This window comes from Phoxinus phoxinus (genome assembly GCF_949152265.1).
Source record: "Phoxinus phoxinus genome assembly, chromosome: 13".
Lineage (NCBI taxonomy): Eukaryota > Metazoa > Chordata > Actinopteri > Cypriniformes > Leuciscidae > Phoxinus > Phoxinus phoxinus.
In genome coordinates this window covers 17787878-17811573 of record NC_136888.1, presented here as the reverse complement: position 1 = coordinate 17811573, position 23696 = coordinate 17787878, and the positions used below count along the sequence as shown (strand labels likewise).

The following is a 23696-nucleotide window of genomic DNA, read 5'->3' as shown; positions in this document are numbered from 1 at the left end:
TACAATATATCTGTGCTACTTGTGACTGGTTTTGTGATCCAGGGTCACATATTTCTATATTTTCCCTGCTGAAAACAAACCACTTAAAAGATGCCAGCCAGGCTAAGATGGTTTGCTAGTCTTACCGTATTTTAGCTAGATCCCAGCTTGCTCCAAACCCCTTTAAAACCAGCAAACAGACTATGCTGTGTGTGAGAGACCTGCAAACCAGCATAGCCTGGTTTTAGCTGTTTTTCATCAGGTTTAAGAAACTCTTGGGGGTGTGATGGAAACGTGCTTTATAGCAGGAGACGCAGTGGTGTCCTGATGCAGCAATAACTGTTTCCTCTATGTGTTAGTGAAATATTGCCAACTAAGCTTCTGTTATTCACAGCGGGGACAGAAAAACACCCAGGTGTTATGTGACATAGATTAATAATCTAGAAGCTGCGTGCTGGATGTTTGCATGACACAAGAAGACTGTGTGGGCTGGTAGATTTACACCACACGAGATGATCCACAAATTATTACCATTGTGCATTTGAGCAAGACACTTAACCTCAGATTGTTCTTGTGGGACTGTCTTGGCAATAATTGAACTGTAAATCGCTTTGGGTTTTATTTAATTAGAAGAACGAAGGGGAGCTGATTGCCGCAGCTGCTGATAGGTCACACTTACCCGTTCACCTTCAAGTGAGCTCACCTTAGGCCCGTCTCATCCCTGCAGGTGAAGATGCGATGACTGGCGAGACTGAGAAGTATCTTCGGCCACAGGACCTGAGGGAGTTGGGGGATGACTCCCTGCCGCAGGAGGGGTACATGGGTTTCAGTATCGGAGCCCGCTCTGCCAGGTAACAGCACTTGTATACTTTATTTATATCATGTATTCTTGCTTGCTTTTTTATGAAGCTGTTTGTCACTGGTTCTCCATGAGTGGCAAACATATATGGTGTTGCAAGTTATGGCAGGTGTAGATGTTTGGATGAAGGATGATGTGGATAGATTTAGGATGTGGAGTTAGACAAGGGAATAGTGTTCAGCTGGACTTCTCTAAAAGCATTACAGTTTTAAAAGGCATTTAAACGGAGTGCTAGTAAGCAAACAAACTAAAACGCCAAGTCCAGGCTGTGGGCGTATTGTTTTAATGACAGGACATTGTGTATTGACTTTCAGTCTGCATTAGTAAAATGCTCCAAGAACAAAAAGATGGCAGTAAACATCAGGAAAGAGAGGAAGCCAAATCTTGGCCAGATTCACTCTGCATTCAGAGCTGTCAGTCTTCATATCCTGTTGTTTACTGGAAAAACAAAACAAAAAACACTGGGATTTTGGTTTTCAGGAAACTGTTCCCACTACACAAATTCAACTCACCATGTGCCATTCAAGTTAAAGTGTGCATGACACTAGTGTTTTTAGATGACAAGATAAAATTATGAGAAATTGTTATGCAAATAGTAGTAGAAAAACACCTGTTGTACTTTTAGTGCAGACATTTATCTTTACAGTATTTAATATTTTTTTAAAGAGGTAATATCATACAGTTATCCCACTTTAGGCAAAATTGTTGCATGTTCTGCTTTTCAATTTTTAACGGCAATAATTCATGGTTGCAAACTGATTTGATCAAACATGAAAACTGAAGTGACAGTAGAGTTCCCAGTTGTTGTAAAACCGGACACATTAGTATAATTCACAGCAAAAACAGAGGATTATGAATGCAAGTTCTATTTCAGCTTTAAGAAGTACACATAGTGGATACTTAAAGGGATAGTTCACCCAAAAATGACAATTATTATTATTTACTCACCCTCAAGCCATCCAAGGTGTATATCTTCTTTCCGACGAACACAAACGGAGACATAGGGTTCTTCCAAGCTTTTAGAATGGCAGTGAATGGGGTGTGTGTGTTTTTTTTTTGATGCCCCCAAAAAAAAGCATCATAAAAAATTATCCATATTGCTCCAGGGGGTTAATAAAGGTATTCTGAAGCGAAGCGATGGGTTTTTGCAAGAAAAATATCCATGTTTAAAACTGTATTAGCCATAATAACGGAAGACACCCGTACGCAGTGATTTGCGGCGGAAGAGTAACCTGGTCTGACGCATGACACAATGACGAACACGGAAGCGCAGAGGATAGAGCAAAACATAACACCGGTCACGAATTAGAAGCATAAAACAGGATTTTTTTTTTTTTTGAAATAGGCTCATTTTCCAACTCCCCTAGAGTTAAACAGTTGAGTTTTACCGTGTACCATAGGAACTGTGCTGCCGTACCAGCAGGCGCAATGATATTACAAACTTAGTGCCGGTCACATTGGAAATGACCAAGCTGGGGACTATTTTCAGGCGCTGCGTAATATCATTGCGCCTGCTGCACCCATGGTACGGCAGCACAGTTCCTTGATTATTACGAGAGTAGTCATATTGGCATAGAAAATCGTAACTTTTAATTTCCGTCGGTCTTAGTACACGATGTAACTACAGAAGAGTCAAGTTTTAAATAGGAAAAATATCGAAACTCTTTGGTAATTTTTTTGAGAGAGATGCTAACGGTCTAATCAGATTCAATTATCTATACTAAGCTATGCTAAAAGTGCTAACGTTACCGCCAGACCCGGCGATCGGCAGAATGAATTCGAAAACGGTAAAACTCAACTGTTTAACTCTAGGGGAGTTGGAAAATTAGCCTATTTCCCCCCAAAAGTGGAGTGTTCCTTTAAGGAGAAATGTCAGAGAATTTGGAAATAATTGAAGAGGAGCCTATTTGTTTAAACCGCAAGAGGCGTCTAAGCTTACGATACTCCTACATCCTACGACATGCATCACGTCAGGGTTATTTAGTCTTGTGGCGCAATTCGACTTGTACAGTATGCGTATAGGTTCATCTGCCAGGAGCTAGTTATTACAGCTGTATTTTTTTTTACACAAACACATAGGGCTGTGTTGAAAAAAATCGATTCACCAATTCTGAATCGATTTTCATATTAATTTCTAAAGATCGATCCGTAACTCAGAGGATCGATTTAATAACAGGCCTACATTTTCCCCATAAACACACTGAGACATAGCGACCGGCGGCGCTGCTAATGCGGTTTCTCTGAATCCACTTGTTGACAAGAAAGGAGCAATGAATCATTCACATAGCGCGTTTTTTGCGCGTGCAAATTCGTTTTCCAGGTGCGCCGGCGCCTCTGTTCATGGTTGCATAGCAACGGCAGACGCAACGGGAAAGCACGCGCTTGTGGAGTGGAGAAAGCGGTGCAAACTGCGCTCTCCATGATGACGAGGAAGTATCATCAAAAAATGTATTGATTTCTAGCCATTGCATTAGCTTTACTACTAGATATATTAATTGAGATGAGAAATAAAAAGCCGCTCTGTACAGCGACGATCAGCTTTTCGGCCGAGCTTTCCATGTTGTTACGTAAAGGCCGCTGGTTTTTGTCACATGACCTGTTGAGATGCATTGAAGTGCTTCTCACTGAATTTGCACGCGCATAAAACGCGAAATGTGAACGGCCCCTAAAGTGGTATCGTGTGCGGTTGTATCTTGTTTAAAAGGCCTTTCAAATATGAACACAGTTTTGGATTAAATAAAAGGACAGTCAAGTCAAATAAAACACGTTTTATCTCCTGTTTAGTTGGTAACACTACATTGAGATACCATTCATTAACATTAATGCCTTATCTAACATCAACACATTGAGTAAACAATAAATTTTTACAACATTAATGTATGTTTGTGAATGTTATTTAATACAAACACTTGATTGTTCATGAACAGTTAAAACTTTTGATTTTAAAAATATAAGATCGGATCGAATCGAATAATGATAATCGATTCAAGATCTTGAGAATCGGAATCGAATCGATTCTTGAAATTTGAATCGATACCCAGCCCTACAAACACATCGCTTTACTTTATAAGACCTTTATTGACCCCCTGGAGACGTATAATTACTTTTATGGTGCATTTTTTGGGGCTTCAAAATCTCGCCCCCCATTCTCTACCAACCATTAAATATATCTTCGATTGTGTTCGTCTGAAAGAAGATAGTCATAGGATCCAGAATGGCTTGATTAATCATTAATCATTTAATGTAAATTATAGGATCATTTACATTTTTCCCTTTAATTTAATTTCCCTTTTTCCCCCCATCTATCCCTTTAAACATGGTCACATTAGATGTCTTATCCATTAACACTTTCAACTTTAACCGTACAGTTTACAGTATTTATGTGGACTGAACAACCTAATGCATTGACCCATATTGTGTTTTGTTGCATTTCCTAAGTTGGTTTGGTATTTATATGGTCTATTTATGCTTTTTGTTTGATTAGCAAAACTATAAGTGACCCAGTGGAAATAACCGCATAAAAGATGCTCGGATGACTAATTGTAGGCGAGATGTTTTGTTAATGATTAATGAAACATGATCAAATGGATCTTGACAGCCTTGAGGACACTTCATAACATGGATGATGTCCTTGTAAGCACCAAATCTGGGGTGTGTTTCCCGTACAACTATATAGCTCGCTGTTTAAATACCATAGTATGATGCATCGTTGGAGAAATCAACTAGCTCGTCACGACTGTTTCCCGAAACCGTATGTCGCAAAGTATCGTTCAACCACGTTGGTTTATGACGTCTCGCACGTGGTGGACTAATAAATTATTTTAATTAATCTGTTTGAGATCGAATTAACGCTAGATTTTGTCATATAAGTTACAGACATGGCATCTGAAGACCATTTCTAATTTTTCTCAGTTATTTTGCTTTATTACCAGACTCAATATTTGGCTCGTTTTTACATAGTAGAGCGCGTTCGCACATGCGCAGTCTTCAAAAACGGTGTTTTAAATCTCTTGACAATCTAAAAGACGTAAATTACATTTGTATGTATTCTAAATAAATAACACGGGTTGTACTGAATGTCAGCTTGCTTATTTAGCTAAAGGTAAGGATTTATTCAGTCTATATCTCATGTAAACTAGAAACTCTGCTTCTAACCACAGCTCGAGAGCTGTCGTTCCAACCACACAAGTTTGCGATGCTGTTTGCGAACGTTCGTTGGAACGATGGTTTCGGGAAACACCAAATCGTTGAACTATGCTGATAACGACGGAACTTGCGACCATAGTTGGCTAACGATGCTTTCGGGAAACGCACCCCAGATCGGATATTACACATTTTTGAAAAAAGCCACATAATGTTGTATGCATAAAGGTACAAATTTTTAACAATGTTTTTCAGTACCTTTTATAAAATCTAACTAGCTACGTTTCTCAGAAAGGTTTAGTGCAGATGACACGCATGTGTGGTGTTTTGTGCCCATGCCCTCATTTAAGAGGTCATCTCGTCAGGATCTGGTTGTCGTTGCAGAAGGATGATGAGTGTAGGTGAGAGAAATGGGACACTAGGATGGAAAAGTACCAGTCCTGTCAGGCAAGCATTATGTGGCACAAAGGAGCCTAATTTTCTGTTGTTGCACGGGACATTTAGTTCTGATTGGCTGGCCTTTGTGTGCCAATTGTCATAGCATTCGAGGACGTGGAATAAATGACTGAAAACAATGACGTCATCACGGGGAAGGGAACACTGAGTGACAAAGCCTGGAGAGTGCGTGACTCGGTTTGTGTGAACGGGAAGGTGTGATGTGTTATCACCTTTAGTTATGATGGATTGATTGAATTGATCATTTCAATTTTGTGCTCAGAACTTGTGTAGCTCAGAGGGAAGAATTAGCTCTATGGTTTGCTGTATTTGGATATTGGACACAAGAGGTATTAAATAGTCAAATGTGAGGCAAATTAGCCGTATAGATTATTGCTATAATTGCTCAGTATACTCAAATACTCAGTGTCCCAGCTGCTTAGCCAAGGTAAGACATACTGTTTCATGTCTGAAAATTAGTTTCAATTGCTTTAGAAATGCTTATTGCTATTTGGATTGTTACTATTTTGATGTTTCTTAATGATATTCTACTCTACAGTTTCATATTCTGCCTCTTTTGTTTTGTTAACATCAGCCTGGCATTGTTTGCTCTTAGATAGGGCTACTAATGTTGCTCGTTCTTGCCAAACAAGCACCCAGTCCTGTCTAGGAGCACAACACATGCTGTGGCAGAGCCTCAGCGCCATGCTTAACTCTCACTGCTTCTGCCACGTCCAGTACATTTTACTCTCTTTTCTCTTTCTTCGCTTCTCTCACTCTCTCTAGCCCCAGGATAAGGTAAGAGTGATGTCTTACTCTCTGCCTTTCTCTCTCTGTGCCTTTCGCCTTCTCTCTCCGTAGCTGTCGTCTCTGTCACTGCCCCTTTCCATAAGTACTACAACTCCCATCATGCCTCGCTCCACCATGTCATCTGGTGCAGTGCGTTTCTATGGAGTCTCATCCCTTTCATACACTGAGGCCTGAGCTCCTCGGCCTGATAAAACAAATTCATGCATCTCAACTGGAGGTCTGGTCTCTGAGTCTGAACTCCTCTTGTGTTGACAATTGATTTGTTCTATCTGGCTCCGAAGCCAAACCTGCTTCTTATCGGTTACACAAAAGCCATCTAACACTTTTGAAGGCGGATTATAAATTGAAAAGATGTGAGTGTTTCAATAAAAGGAAAAGCGGGCAGTAGTTGTGTGTTGTGAAGTATTGTTTTAAATGTTATTGATGTCTGAAATATTAATGATTAGTGTGATAACTATTATATTTTGGTTGCTTTGAGTTTTTGTTCAGTGTGGCATGGACTGTGTTTATATATGTTGTGTGTTGCTGTTGTTTCAGTTGTGATGCTCTATGTAACATCCAGGGACAAAAGCTTCAAGCTGATCAGTCAGCAATTGCAATGCCACATTTAATTGGCCGTTACTCACAACATTGATCACAGGTCAATTTTATTGCAAAATTAAGAATAGATATGGTGTTCTAAGCATGTTTATAATCACTAGTGTGCTTTTGATAGAGAAGCATAGAGAGAGTTATTCCAAGCACACATATTTGCACATTGCTCGCAGAACATTAGATAGGAGGCATATGATTATAACATAGCTTAGCCTGTTAGAAAAATACAAGCTATTCATCTTATTTCTAAAATACTGTCTCTGTTCAGAATGAGATAATTAGACAAAGAGAAGAAGTGCATAGTAAAGGAGGAAAATGATGAAAAAGAACGAAAAGAAAAAGAGATAAGTTAATGCAGAGGAGGTAAATGAGAGAGTGTGTACTGCAGAGAACGGTGATTCAGCTGCCGTAATACTATAGAACCATAAAAACAATGCCCATCAGGACGAATGAAACTGACGTGTGAGAGGAAGACAGAAAGACGGTTGTAAACCCATTCATCCAAAGACTAGCACACAAACCAACACCGTTTCTTCCGTAAACACACCCTCGTGCACGGTTCTGCTGTGTGCGCTACAGTGCTGTACCTTTAAATCCTGCTGATTGCTGCAGAATTTTCAATCTCTCACACAACCAACCCAGGACTGCTGTCCTGCAGAGATCCAGGCATTTCGAAGAGCACTGCAGAAGGGTGCACACATGCAGTCGTACATTTGAAATGAGCTCAAAATTGTCCGTTTATTATTAGTGGTGCTTGCTATAACTGCTCATAGTGGATTGTTTTGTTTCAAAACCCGTCGGGTTAGATTTAACTAGACATACAAAGCGTAAGACCTCTGCTTATTTAAATATACAGTACAGTTCAAAAGTCTATGGTCAATTGGAGTTTTTAGAAAGAGATGAATCCATTCATCCATAAATCCTGAAAATATTAGAGTTTCTAAAAAAATATTAAGCAACCACAACTGTTTTAAATTATTTCTGAAAGATCATGTGACTGAAGACTAAACATATAATTTCTTATATTACTAATTTGACACCACAGCCTGTTCATTGTTAACAAAATAAAAATAGTCAACCAAACCTAAAAAGTTACACTGCTCAAATTGAAATAGTCCGTAGTAAAATTGCCCCACTATGTCTTATGCCAAGCAAGCACATTTATTGTGTGAAGGATGAGGTTTTATGTCAATATGTAACGTGAGTGAACTACATAGCCTATTTTACATACTAAATACTACTTTAGCATGAATATGGAAACATTTGGATTCATGCTGAATGAGAGAGGGGAACTAAATAGCCTATAGTTATATTTATAGTGTTTTATAATGTTTGTAATCGTTTTGCTTTATTTACCGGTATTTTATATTATTTTTGCATGTAATAATTAAATGCGTTTTATACACGACTTTGTGTATTATAAAATGTGTAAAATAAACGTATAAAATTGTGTATTTTTTAACCACGCAGCAATTTTTTTAAAAATATCTTGAAAAAATTACTTTTTAAACTGATAACTGATTTTAACTGATAGTATTAATCGGTCAAAATTCCGATGAAGGGTAAACCAGTGAATTATAAGCATCCTGTTGGCCATTCAACTTCTCTTCTACATGGTCTGCCCATTTCTGTTTTCTTCTTACGTCCTCCTCTCTGTCCATCAGACATCTTTCTCTCCTCTCTTCTCTGAAGGGTTTGCTTTTGTCCTCCCTGGATGTTGGATGTTGTAACTTTTGTGTTTTTGTTTTTATGTTTGTTTGTCCCCGTTTGTGTCTTTTGCTTTATGTTTGTGTGTATCTGCTTGTGCGTGTGTACATATGTGAACCTCTTACACACTCCAGTCTGCGCTCCTTCAGCTCAGACAGGTCCAACACTCTGAACAGAAGCTCCTTCGCTCGAGACAGCATGATGATTGAAGAGATGCTGGCGCCTACCAAAGACACGGTGAGAATCCCTACTCACTTTATCTCTCTCACTCTCATTCAGTATTGTTATACTCTGTGTCAAACTTCCAGAAAGCAGTAAGAATTAAGAAATGATTATTTCTATCTCTCTTTTTGCCAAATACTAAGGTAGCATCATCCATAGTAGGAAAGGCAGTGCTAGAATGTGATGAATACATCAAAGATTAAGTGTATAATAATGTTGTATTATTATATTTTATACTACTATTTATGAATATTTAGAATTAGCTTTTATTTTATCTTTTATTTTTATTTTATCTTTTTTTCCATTTTAGTCATTTAAATGTGCTTTTATCACATTTATTATTATAAAAATATTTATATTTCTGTATTTTAAATATTTAAATACTTTAGAAATATTTAACTATTTTAGTACTTCAACTTAGTAATTTCAGTTGTAATTTTCCTTTGTTCTTCCTTTACCCGTGTCAAATTACTGGCAAAATACCAAAGTGAATGCAAAGTGGCCCATTCCATGGGCGGGAATCCATGAACCACATTATATGCACAATGTATTAAAAACATACCATAGCGTAGTGCTATTGTGAATTCATTAAATTCAATTAAATAAATATATGCCCTGCATATGACAGTATATGCCCTGCATAGGTTTTGTGCGTCTCAGAGCGGCTCCGTTCACACTAAATGCTGCTCCACATGATCTGTTATCATTCATATGCATGGAGCGTTTCAAACTCCATCTCTGCATATGCTGTGAGTTTGGGTTGCTTAACGTTTAGCTGGGCATGCAATGTGTGCCATTTTATCTGATTTGTAAGGTAAATCATTTCTAAACCTACACCAACACAGGAGAATACGTCAATATGTTTCTAAATATGCGTCTTGATTATCGTGATTTCAAAATAAAAGTTTAAAACCTTTCTCTTGAGTTTGCATGTTTGGATGTCCACATATTATTCTTATAGAAAACGTTCGCTAAAGCAGTGGCCAAATTAAAGCAGTGGCCAAATTAAAGCAGTGGCCAAATTAAAGCAGTGGCCAAATTAAAGCAGTGGCCAAATTAAAGCAGTGGCCAAATATGAAAGATTAAGTAAACATTTGAATTAAATGTTGTTTGGCCAGTATTGAACAAGGATTTAATCTGCTGTAAAGTGTAACAACAGGCCGTTGTCAATACATTACAATTATGTATATTATGTATTTTATCAGTGTTGTTCTATAAACCATCTGATTATGTGGATTTGATACTTCATTTGAACCCAATATTATTACCTCATTGTTATTATATATGTATTTTAAGTCATTTTAAAGGCTTTGGTCTTCGCTTAGATACATTTTTTATTACCACAAAAAAATGCCAGATTACTCAATTAATCGTCAGAATAATCGACCTATTACTCGATTACCAAAATAATTGGGTTTAGTTAACAATAACAACCCTGTTTATAAATTATTATAAATATAATTAATTAAATAAATACTGAGAAAATATATTTAAAATTGACTTACATTTATTTGACCACAAATTTGTGTGCTATGTGTGTGTGCGCCACTGCACCGCTATGAGATATCACACTTGAGATACATCAACACTGACTGGTCACCACTAGAATTATTATATACAACATAAAAAAAATAAGATTTGCTTTATGCACTTTCACACTTTATATTGTGTGTTATTAACAACTATGTACTTGCATAATTTTTTTTAGGTATAGGTAATTAATTGTTTTTGTTGTCTTGCAAAACACTTTTGCTGTTATTGATGTGGGATACAGGTAAGGTTAGGACAGGTTTGGTGGTATGGGTAGGTTTAAGGGTTTGTTGGTGTAAGGGAAGGGTCAACACTGTAAATATAGATGTAATTACAGAAATTAATTACAGCTGTAATTGCATTCTGGCAATCATGTAACAACATGTATACAATAAGTGCATTGTGTCAAATGCTTAATTTAAATGTTATTACATAGTAGTTAATTTAAACTACACTTCATTACTACTACTACATTAAGTTTACACTTAATTTAAAGCTTTATTTTTTATTTGATTTATTGTCTGGCATTCTTCCTCAGGACTTTCCACAACACAGCAAAATGTCCTGGAATATTTGTGTTGGGTCCCATGGGGTTTGCGCAAGCCCGGTCCCCATCCACACGGATACATACACACTCTTCTCTTTTGTCCAGTGTCACATTCTCATTTCCAAATGTGCCTTTTAATAAACTCTAAAGACTTGAGACTTTCAGTCTAATAATCAAAATGCTTGACCTCAATCTATCCGTAAACCGACGCTGGCAGAAACATAAAGAGAAGGAGAGAGATTGAGAGTCAGACTTGGACTCTGTCAAGCTTTTCCATGATGTGTTTTCCTGTTCAGAGTTCGGTTGCTCTTTCCATTGTCAGGAGCAAATGTTCGCACCAGACTCTTGGAAAAATTCATCAAGAATGCAGAGACATAGTTATTAGTCCACTGAATTAGTTTGATTCAAATTTGAATTGGTTTCACTTATGCATATCAAATATGACAACCGTTAGCCTTAACTAAACATAAGTGTTATGATGTTTAGTATTCATACAGCGTTGAGAGTTCCTTGAGAGTGCAAGCGAGAGAGTGCGATACTGCATACTAAACTGCTTTTATTTTTCCTTCAGTGTCAGATGTTGTCTTCCTAAAGTGATTGAGCTGCTTGCCTTGACAGCTTTTTGGGCATCATTCAAGTGTTCGATTAGGTAGACGGATCACTAGGTTTTAAACAACATCAGAGAAAGACTGTCATTTTTTTTTAGCGCACTACTTATTTCCTCTCTTTTTGTTTGGCAGAGCAAAGATCACCCTTTCCTTTTTTACAACAAGTAGCGTAAACATGCCTGCATGTGTGTTTTTCTTTTAAAGCTTCAGAGTGTATTTAAAGATATTTCCTACATGGTGGACCCTCAGAATAAGGTACAGGTTCTTGATCGTGACCATGTTAGTCATCACTCCATTTTTTCCATTCTTTCATTACCCAAAAATCCGAACACATTCGTTTTCTCTCATTTAGTCGCTTATTGGTATTTGTGTGTTATTGTTTGTTTGTAAATATAAACTCCACCCCCATATGCAGCCATGTCAGTGTTTATTTCATGGTCTTTCACTCATTGTGTTTTCTGAATTTTTTCTTTTCTTCATTGAGTGTCCTGTTTGAGGCCATGTTTCATCCAGATGCATCAATGCGGTGTTTCCGAAGACATACTGTTTTCTTAACTTCATATCTTGGCAGTGGTTTTACAAGGCATCTCATCAGATCTTTAGATAACTGAGTCATCGAATTAAAAAATATATATATCATAATTTAATTTTATCATGTCATTTCTAAATGTAACATGTTTTTTTTAACAACCTGCACACACCTTTAGCAACTTTCCTGACCCCATATCATTATGTTTGGATGTGTTTACAGCACCTCGCAGTGACTCGTGAATACAACAGTGAGTGTATGCGGCGGTACAGTTGGACCCCTGACACAGTGGACCACTCACACAACACTGTGTGCAGTCCCGTGCACTCTGGGTAAGAATACGTTTTTGTGTTTAGATTGTTTAAAACAATTTTAAAGGATGCAAACACATTAGTAGCCATGCCATTTTTATATTTTGATTATATATTATGTTTATTATACACTACTGTTCAAAAGTTTGGGTCGGGTGAGATTTTTGCATGGTTTTGCTAGAAGTCTCTTATTCTATTGTAATTATTATCATTTAAAATGACTGATTAAAATATAATAAATTATTTAGAAAACAATTTATAATTTATATTTTTATATATTTCAAAATTGAATTTATTCCTGTGATGGCAAAGCTGAATTTTTATTATCCTTGTGCTGCTTCAAAAATTCAAAAGAACAACGTTTATTTGAAATTGAAGTATTTTGTGACATTATAAATGTGTTTGTCACATTTAATCAATTTAATGCAAAGTTTTAATTTGTTTAAAACGTTCTTACTGGCCTATAACTTTTGAACGGCAGTGCTCAACCCCCCTTATTTCACAGTTGAATTTTCTTTTATTTATGAGAGTTTAAAGGTGTACTCATTTCCAGTAGTGGCAATTCTGTCAGCATTGCCATTCATGTCGATGCTAAAACTTGACTCCCTATAGGCAGTGGGCCAAGTCTGTTTTTCTCCTTTAGTTTTCGATTTGATAGATCTCCTCCAGGGAACTGGTTAATTTTTTATAACTGGCTTTATAAATGGTTGTTGAGCACATTACTGCTTGTTTCCAACGTCAATTGTTGCACATTAAAAATATAACGTAGATATAATCTCGCTAGCTAACCACAAAATGTTAGCCGGAGTAAGAACCAATCAAAGCTCGTGTTGTTACCTTGTCAACTTGAGTTGACCAATCACGTCATTATTTGAACCGGTGCCCGAAGACCCGGATGTGAACTGAACTCGCGGGCGCGGCGGCCGGTCAGTGGCGAGTCCTCCGTTTTTTGCTACAGTGTATGGCTGCACCACACATCGTGGAAACGGTAGGTAACTGATTAGCACTAGCATTATCCGAAACATTGTAAAAAGTCTGAATGCATTGGTCTTGGCATATGTTCGCCGAATGCTACACACGTGGGTAATGCTAAGCTATTTGTCGTTTTAAATGTAGCTAGTATACGGCAAGTTGGCTAGTGTTAGCACCTGAAGTAACTTTGTATGGTAGGATCAGCTTTTTGTTCTGTGGATACCGCAAGCTAATTATTTATTTAACTGTGTGTTGTAAAGAGTTTATCAAGGGCTTATTTGCATTTGTCTTAAAATGTTGACTATGACGCTGAAGTTTTTTTTTTTTTCGTCCAGAAGAAGAAAGTTTTAAAGTTTTTTTCCATCGTTCAGCCCCTTCCGTGTAACTAGCTAACAGTTATATGAATTTATCTTATTTGAAGTGAAGCTTATGTACTGCGAGAGTATTTCCAAAACATCTCCAGGAGTAAGTTACACGATACACGTTGTCCTGCCTGTTTTAGACAACTCCCTGCTCCAACACGGATGATATAAACAGCTTCCATAGTTCATAATGAGTTGACAGTTTGAATCAGTTATGTTGGGGCAGGGAGAGATCTAAAACACACACGGTTATATAGTTAGCTTACGTTATCTCCTGATTCCTGTCTAATCGCACATTGTATTTTGTATATTTTGCATGCGTTTCCTCTCCTGATGGTGAAGCCGACATCTGTAGGGCAGAAGGCAGACGCTCTTGGAACACCTCACTTGGGTGAAGTAGGCAACGTATTAACGGTATCTCCATGAGGCAACGTCCACGTTGGATTTATTTTGTATAGTTGGCTAATGTTATAGTAAGGCAAAAATTAGATAAGGGGTTTTCAAAGTCTGAGACTGCGTGCCTTCAAACAAAGCGTGGGAAACGACGTGCCCCCACCACAATTTTTAGTTTACTTGGTAAGTTTCGCTCAATTCCTGGATGCCTTTGGGATCATACTTATATATTTTTTATCCCATAGGCACTCAACATTTGAGCCAAAATAGCCTAATATTGCTGAACATAACTTCTTACTGCACCAAACAGTTATAAACAAAGGTCTGTCCTAAGGCATTTATTAGTTTCAGCCTGATGAGGGGAAAACAGTTCCCCAAAACTACTGTATCTGAACTCTCACACATGTGGGCTATTCTGTGTGATCTCCTTTTGATAACTAATGCAAGTAATGTAATAGTTTCACTTCCATTGATCCTCCCCTGAAACTGTTTGGAGCCCCGCCACACACTTTGAAAACCCCTGAGTTAGATTATCAACGGCTAACTAGGGCTATTTAGTGAATTTACAACACCAGACAAAAACGAACTTGTACCAGATTAACTTTTATTAGTGTAATGTTATTTAAAGATGTAGTCAGGCCATGGCTGCACGCTCACAATGTTGTGTGTTTCATCCTTAGACAGCGTTGGTGCAGTTCCTACATATGGCGCTTTTCCACTGCATGGTACGGCACGGCACGCTTTGGTGCTTTTCCACTGCATGGTACGGCACGGCACGCTTTGGTGCTTTTCCACTGCATGGTACGGCTCGGTTCGGCACAGCACGCTTTGGCGCTTTTCCACTACATGGCTCGGTTCGGTACGGCTCACTTTTGGCGCATTTCCACTGCATGGTACGGTACGGTACGGCTCGCTTCGGCTCGCTTTAAATGGTACCACCTCTGTTGAGGTTCCAAGCGTACCGTACCGATACTAAATGTGACGTGAAAACACTGCAGATCACTGATTGGTCAGACAGAATCGTCACTTCAGCGTCATTGTATTTGCGACACGAGACACTAAACCCGCTAGATGTAAATAGCCAGACAACAGCCAACGCGGTAGCACCTGTTTTTAGAGTATTTACTTGACAAAAGAGGTAAAAAAAAAATCAAACAAGAAATGGCTGAATCGTGGTCAGTGGACGAGGTGCAGACGTTCCTCTCGTTGGTTGCTGAGGAGCGGATCCAGCGAGAGCTGGATGGGGCAACACGGAATGAAAAAGTGTTCCAAGAAGTAGCACAGCTCTTAGCCGCACACGGCTACCACCGGACCTACAAACTTAAAAATTAAAAAAAAACTAAAAAGTGACTACCGAGCCAGTAGAGGCGGCAACTATTAACGATCAGTCCCACCCACTTTGAAGCGGTACTAACTGCAGTGGAAAAGCAACCGAAAGCGAACCGAACCGTGCCGTACCGAGTCGAGTCGTACCACGCAGTGGAAAAGTGAAGCGAGCCGAACCGTTTCGAGCTGTACCATGCAATGAAAAGCACCAATAGACACATGTCTGTGCATGGTAGCTGGTGCTTTCTACATGTGCAGTCCCCCCCCCCCCCCCCCCCCACACACACACACACACACACACATTGTAATGCTTTGCACTGGCAATGCACAAGCTCCAAGACACTTTTTGGTGCTGGTGGAAATGTCATCCAATGAACTGCATAGAATTCCCCCTCGATCCTCCATCCATGCTGCATTGGGGGAGGTATGTCTGGCAGGCTTTGCAAACTTCTCCTGTAGAACAGAGGAATAGAAAATATTTTGGTATATATTCCAGTATGAATAGGATGCATTGTCAGGTAGACAAATATGACAAAGAATGTGTTTATCAAAGGTGGTTACTTTTAATCTAGTAATCTCACTGTTTAGATTTGTAAGAATACCATGTAATGTCTTTGTTTCAAATAAAACATTCCTTTAAAAAAATGACTTTTGTGTTCAATTTATTGTCAACCTTACACTATTCACTGTAATCTTATATTGAATATGCTTTTTGCCCTTGTTAAATCTCCAGCTTTTCAATAAAATTTTTAAGATAAAGTGTTCAAAAATATACATGAATAAAAAATCACTTTGTGTAGTTAAGATTCACTGGTAGTGTGAGGTTTATTTAACATACTTTCTTAAACTAACTACAATACACACATACATAGCCAAAGTTACACGATCAATACACAATTATTTTAATAGAAAATTTGCAGAATTATTGGATTTGATACATACCTTCAGTATCTTTGGCTGCCATTTCTCTCCTCCTACATGCTCTTGCAATGTGATCATTATTGGTGAAGAGCATGTAGCATTCCCTATGGAAGCCCACATTAACGGGCACATCTTGGGCTCTCCAGGTTTCTGTTAAATTGAATGTTGCTATGACTTTTTCAGCTATTAAACTCTCAGCATTGTTGAGGTTAACCCATTTCTGGGCACACTGAACAAATGATGCCCAACTTGTTTGAGAAAATAAGGTTATTGGGCTTTTTGCCCTAGAAGCAACATGTATACAGCACTTCATATTGTCGCACACCGGCTGTCAATCGCGTCCCGCTTTGTTGTTATGCGGTCTATGTAAATTTCTATGCATGTCACGGGTGATCAATAACCTTAGAGGTCTTCTGACGGTAAGTGCACAATGTATAGTATAGCTCGTGTAGACAAAAAGTATATAAAGACTATTTAAATCGCAGGATTTCGTTATAAAGAGAGCAAAGTTACTGTATCAATTATGTTGGTTGTCAGGGAGACGGGTGATTTGTTTACGTTTTCTGGCGCTACGATTTAGTAGTTCTACAAATTTGCCCGTTTAAAAATGTAAGAGTTTAAATCGATATCTTCATAAAATGTGCACACATCAACGTTGGAAACAATGATTACACTACTTATAAGAATTTTTACATGCCATCTGTAAACAAATCACTTAGTTCCTTGGCAGGGATCTGTGAAATTCACAATTTCGGGGTCCGGCCCACGGCCTACTACTTTTAACCACCTATTTCTCCTAAGGGGGGGAACCGAGCATATCATTAGTGTATAATGATACCATTTATGATTGGTGGAAGATGATTTAACCCAACCAATCTGCAAACATTATGCTGTTTTGGGCAAGCATGCAAAAATATTTTCATTGGCTTCATTTTTGTTTTCCTATAGGTTCCCCCCACTCCACGCACACACTTTCTGCTGCATTGCACATAAGATCTGATTTTTTGATTTGCTTACTTGTATGTCAGCTGTTTTACCATGACAACAACTGTAATAATGAATGTTGTTTATTTTTACCTCCTGCTTTCTGTTCTTTTTTTCTTTTTGTTAATTTTCCTTTTGCAGCCCTTCCTCCCCGCTTCCTCAGTATGACTCCAGGTGAAAACTGAGTCCGGTGACATCACTCTTTCTATAGCTTTCTGTCCTGTCTTTTCTCTATATTTTTCATCTGTTCTCTCCTGTATTCTTTCACTCTTTATCGCTTTCCTGTTCTCCGGTGTTTTATTCCCTGTTTTATCTCCTCATCTGTGTGAGCGCTCCTCCACACTGGGTGTGTGAATAGCCGGTCTTTGGAAAATGGACCTCACATACATTCAGAGATCAGCAACTTCAGCACATTTCTGAAATAAATTGCAGATCACTCATTACACACACTAGTACTACCACCATCAGCACATTAGGAAATTAGTGATGAAAGGGAGGTTTTTGTCATGTTCTTCACCTCTCAGTGTGAAATCACCTGTTAAAGCTGCATCTTTCTCTTTTTTTTTTCTCACTAGGAGTGGGCAATATATTGAAATGTAACTGTGTATTTGTGATCATTTTGCTGATGATTTAAAATACTAATTCTAAATTTCACTATGATGTTGACACTGCTAGTCCACACCATTAGACATTGTCCTTGTCTTGTGAGTGTGAGAGCGTTTATAGTGTCCCTGATTTAAAGTTTACTCTAATTCAAAAACTTGTTTACGTCATCACTCAATATTGTTCCTGGAATTCTTGAGGTGACATATCTCATATATTAAATATATATTTATTATACATATGTAAGCAGTTTGTTTTACAATTTATTGTTATATTGATCCATATAAAAGGAAACTATTAAATATAATTCTTCCATGAGTTTTTTAATGATTTATTTATTGAAAATTATGTGGAAAAACATGCCTTCATCATTGACTTCACCGTTTTAGTTCATACATTAAACAGTTTAAATTGGAATCACTGGATGTTTGGTCAAAATGGTTCCTCTGACTACAAAAACATACTTTTAAGCCATTTTAGGGCAAATGTATCATGATAAAATACTGTTCAAAAGTTATTTTCAAGAGTGTTTTTAAATACTTTTCTTCACCAAGGATTAATTAAATTGATCAAAACCGACAGTAAAGATTTCGAAAAAATTCAATTTAAAATAAATGCTGTTCTTTTTAAATGTGTATTTATCAAAAAATCTTAAAAATTAATGTATCAGTTTTCACTCAAATATTAAGCAGCTGTTTTTAACATTTGATAAAATTAAAAAATGTTTCTTGAGCACCAAATCAGCATATTAGAATAATATCTGAAGAATCATGTGACTCTGAAGACTGCCGTAATGATGGCTGCTGAAAATTCAGCTTTGCCATCACAAGAATTTAATTTTTAAAATGAACTAATTTAATTACATTTTATTTTAATTACAAATCGTTATTTTAAATTGTGATTATATTTCACAATATTTCTATTTTTACTGTACTTTCGATCAAATTAATGCAGCCTTGGCGAACATAAGAGATTTTCAAAAACACAAAATCTTACCGACCTCAAAATCTTGAGCGGCATATTTTATATCATCAGTAGGTTGAAAAATGTCACAATTTAGCATTTTAGCTGCACTTCCCAGCCCACATCCAGTGTTAGGATCTCATGTGCATGTAACAAACACACAATTTCATTCAGTTCACATTAACAGATAATGGGTGTTTTGGGTTTTCTGTCCACCTGTGGAGGTGCTTCTGGTCACACTGTTGATCACTGATCACTGCTTCGAAACAATTGATCTTGGCAGTAAACGGGATAACATTTGATTCCAAGTCATGCGTACAGTGACTGGTAATATTTTGGTAAGTCAATATTCAAGGAATCCCCCTTGTGTCTCTGCTGCTTTTGAACGAGGGATTAAATGCTGCCAGGTTTAACAGCTCGAAGCACTGTCACTCTTTTTAATTGTTTTTCCTCTGTCTCGATCTCCCTTGCTGTAATGGTCTGTTCTCGCTTACTGTTGCTCCTTCTTTTCTCTTTCTGCTTAGACCTTTGCCTTCTCTCTCGCTCTCTCTTTCCTCACCACGTGTGTTGGGTGTACAGTGATCACAGCATGGGAATCGTCTCTCACTCGTTCGTGTCTGTGTAGTGGTTTTAGCGTGGTGTTCCTCTTTCTTTCTTAATTTCCTTCCCCCTCTCTCTTTCATTTTTCGTTCATTCTCTTCTTACAGGTTCCTTGTGAGTTTCATGGTGGATGCTCGGGGTGGGTCGATGAGAGGAAGTCGTCATGATGGTATGCGCATAATCGTTCCACCCAGGAAGTGTCCAGCACCAACACGAATCACCTGCCGCCTAGCAAAGCGCCACCGCCTGGCGTACCCACCCCCTATGGTGGAGGGGGAGGGTCTTGTGAGCAGACTTGTGGAGATGGGGCCATCCGGGGCACAGTTTTTGGGGTAAGAGTTCCTCCGAGGTGGCTCAAAATATCTGTAGTTTCACAGTAAAAGCAGATAAATCATGAAAAACATCTCTAAGTGGACTTAATTCAGACTGAGTAATATCAGGGTTTCCATCTTAAATTCTCTTCTTCACTTAAATTCTCTTTAAATTAGTTCTGATTTCAATTTGCATGGTGCAATTCTCCATCTTGCTGTCCGGTTTTGAGTGCTTGGTTGTAGTGAATGCATTTCCACTATCTGTACACCCCTTTATTATCTTCACTTAATTTTCAGGCCTGTGATAGTAGAAATTCCTCATTTTGGCTCTATGCGGGGAAAGGAGAGAGAGCTGATCGTCCTACGCAGCGATAATGGAGAGACCTGGAAAGAACATCATTATGACTGCAAAGTGACAGAGCTCACTTCAATCCTCAATGGCATGGATGAGGGTAATGTACAAACAGCTGATGACATAACTAAAACTACCTCACGGGGAGCTTTCATTTAATTCTCAGGATTTTGTTTATTTGTGATTTCATATGTGATTACAGAGATGGACAGTCTAGCAGAGCTGGAGAAAAAACGTATCTGCCGCATCATCACAAAAGATTTCCCACAGTACTTTGCGGTGGTGTCACGCATCAAGCAAGAAAGTGACCACATGGGACCTGAGGGCGGAGTCCTGAGTAGTGAGGCTGTTCCCATGGTGAAGGCTGCCTTTCCCCATGGAGCGCTTACGAAGAAGATTCGTGTTGGACTACAGGTATAAAGGCTTATCAAGATGGTTGTTGTCAAATTATATTTAGTCAAGCTTCATTTTTACTTTTACATGGTTTCCAAGGTCATGGAAAACCAGGAAATATAAGGGAATTAAAAAATTTGTGTTTTCAGGAACCGTAAAGGATGCTTCTATAGTAAATATCTATTTATGGTGGTTATCAGCTTTAAAATATTTAAGAAGCTATATATTGATATTATTGAAGAACTTGTGTAGATGAAAACTCACTTACAAGCTTAAACAATGTTCGATTTGTTTTGTCCGAGTCAAACTGGTTCACAAAATGATCGGAATGATTTTTTTGATAAAGTAATTTTAGCAGTTTACATAAAACTGCCTATCTTGTCACCTCAAGGAGCTCTGGGAACATTCTCTCTCTGACTCTCACACACACACAATGGTAGAATATTCCTCCCCCAACACACACACAAAATAGCAGAATATCATCTGTTCTTTGGACATAGGGACTCCTTCTGTTCTAACAGTGGTCAACATGCATTTCCTGGCAGACAACCCATGACCATAGCATAGAAACTGAGAATTTATACATTACAAGTCAGGAGACTAAAGCAATAAAACAAGTCAGGAGACTAAAGCAATAAAAAGCAATCCACATTCTAATGATTATTAGTTAGAAGCATATGCCTAGAGACATGAACAACAAACACCGCATGCATGCACGGATTTACACACTGTAGATGCTCTGCAAATAGATGTTCTTCTGTTTTTTTTCTCCTATTCTTAATACTGCTTTTCTCTCTGTCTGTTTCTCTCTCTTAGGCACAGCCAGTGCCAGAGGACATGGTGTGGACCATCACTGGTAACCATGCGTCCTTCAGCCCGATTGTTACTGTCGAGCCCAGAAGGAGGAAATTCCACAAGCCCATCACCATGACAATCCCTGTACCGCCACGATGCAAAGCGGCTGTTGCTAATGGACGCAAAGGAGAACCTGCCCCCTGCCTTAGACTGCTCTGTAGCATCACAGGTATGTGTATAGTGAAAGGTTATGTATGTGTATTTTAAATGAGATAGGAGTGAAAATGTCAGGTTAATTTTTTATTTATTTTAATACTTAAACTTCAGAGCTTCTTTCATTCGAGAGCAGAAATATAACTTAATCATGATGGCTTAATGAATGTGCAACAACAACTGCACGTTGATTTGATATCCCCTGTCTGAATTTAAATTCAACATTTGGATTCACTTTGGTGTATACAGAGTTAAAAGAGGAGGTCAATTCTGATGGGCTGTTTACACGACACCGTATAACTAAAACCGTAAAACTTTTTATGCGTTTTTGCCGTTCATTTACATGACGGCAGCGTTTTGTGTGCGTGGAAACGGGTTTGAAACGGGGTTGAAAACACTCCATGAAAACAACAAAAACGAGAATCGCTGAAGACAATGACGTCATGCACATGCGTATTACGTGTTCAGTCTATAGTGTTTCATCGCCATCTAATGGCCTGGCAGCAGAATACAGGGTTTTTAGTCATTTCGTGGATCCGTGTGAATGGGGATCGTTTTGACAATGGTGTCGTCTGTACGCGGATAACTCAAAGGAAAAACTTCTCCGTTTTAAGCATATCGTTGTCGTGTAAACGTAACCTGAGATAAAGCATGCATTTGCAAGTGACATCAAATTCCGCACTGCTATCGAATAAAAAGGACCAATAAATCATTAAGTATCATACCCAACAGACATCACAGGCTCTGTAGTGATTCCCGACACCAGTGTTTAAAAGTGTTGCATCTTTTTAGGTGGAACATCCCCTGCACAGTGGGAAGACATCACTGGGACCACTCCTCTCTCCTTTGTCACAGATTGTGTTTCCTTCACCACAAATGTGTCTGCCAGGTAAGTCTCAGCTGATGTTGGAGTATATCACATGCAGATTCAAATCATGTGCTTCAGAGTGGGAGACAGTGGAGGATTTGTGCCCTAGATTAATTTATAGCATTCTAATCGTGTTCATCTGCACATCTGCAAAGTCAGATGCTGATTGAACTCAAATATGTTGCCTAGAAAAATGAATTAGTGAGAAGAAGAGGAAGGTTCACATAAGTTCTTTAAATAACAGACACCTTTTCTATAAATAGTGTGAGGATCTGCTTATCTTTCTCTACATTTCTCTAAATTATGCAAATCACTTTTTTGTGAATGTCAGTTCCTAACAATAATTTTTTTTTTTTTTTAAATAAACATTAATTAATTAATAATTAACATTAATGGATATCACCTTGAACTGCATAAGCCCAGCAACATGTAAAATTAAACCATGCATATTCTCGTTGCCACTGACCCGGCATTTAATGTAGTTTGGGTTGTATTATATTTTACGTTACATATTTTTGTTTTTGGGAATATGCATGTCATGCAACATAGTTCATGTTGGGATCTTCCTAATTTGACTAGCTACTAATAAGATTCATTTATGTAAAAAAAATTATTGGTACGCACAGTCTTTGACATCAACAACAAAAGATATGAGATGTTTTCTCCTCCTTTTGATAAGTATATTTTCTTATACTAAAGAAATGCTTCTATAGTCATATTTTGTCATTTGCATTTTTTATCTATGAAACAAGTCAGAATAGATTTGTGGCCTTTTTTTGGATTTCGACTGAGCACCACTGGTACAAACATTAATTGTTTGTGTCAAACAGCTGAGATTTTGTTTCCATAACTTATATCATGTAAACATTTTAGAACCAAGATTCTTCATCCCGTGGAGTTGTAACAGCGAAAGAACTGTAAATATTTGTGAAAAATTTAAGAATTGGGGAGAATTTTCCTTATTCTTGACAATCCCTCTCCCCCTCTCCTCTCCTTTCTGTAGATTTTGGTTGGCAGACTGTCAGCAGATCAGTGAGACGGTGGGTTTAGCATCTCAGCTGTACCGAGAGCTGATCTGTGTTCCGTACCTGGCCAAGTTTGTGGTGTTCGCTAAAATGATCGACCCTGTAGAGTCCCGCCTCCGTTGCTTCTGCATGACTGATGACAAAGTCGACAAAACTCTGGAGCAGCAGGAGAACTTTGAGGAGGTGGCAAGAAGCAAAGACATTGAGGTGTGCAACTGTAACTCACACTCTAGCCTTCACTCATGCACACACACACACAACACTATACACGTTCACATAAATAATTAACGATGAACATACTGTCAGTGTTTGGAAACAGTGAGTCATCGTGAGTTTGTGAA

At 38.2% G+C, this 23696-nt stretch overlaps 1 protein-coding gene across 1 annotated transcript in view; it reads left to right on the top strand.

Moving 5' to 3' along the window:
• The window catches only part of ank3a (ankyrin 3a), a 121416-nt gene that overhangs the window by 70043 nt on the left and 27677 nt on the right, over nt 1–23696 (top strand). Inside the window, exons 25-34 of the mRNA XM_079632699.1 lie at nt 707–830; nt 8662–8764; nt 12186–12295; nt 17374–17406; nt 19506–19730; nt 20007–20161; nt 20264–20475; nt 21271–21478; nt 22255–22351; nt 23334–23562. Of these exons, the coding sequence (XP_079488825.1) occupies nt 707–830; nt 8662–8764; nt 12186–12295; nt 17374–17406; nt 19506–19730; nt 20007–20161; nt 20264–20475; nt 21271–21478; nt 22255–22351; nt 23334–23562 (1496 nt within the window). The remainder of the gene's footprint in view (nt 1–706; nt 831–8661; nt 8765–12185; nt 12296–17373; nt 17407–19505; nt 19731–20006; nt 20162–20263; nt 20476–21270; nt 21479–22254; nt 22352–23333; nt 23563–23696) is intronic.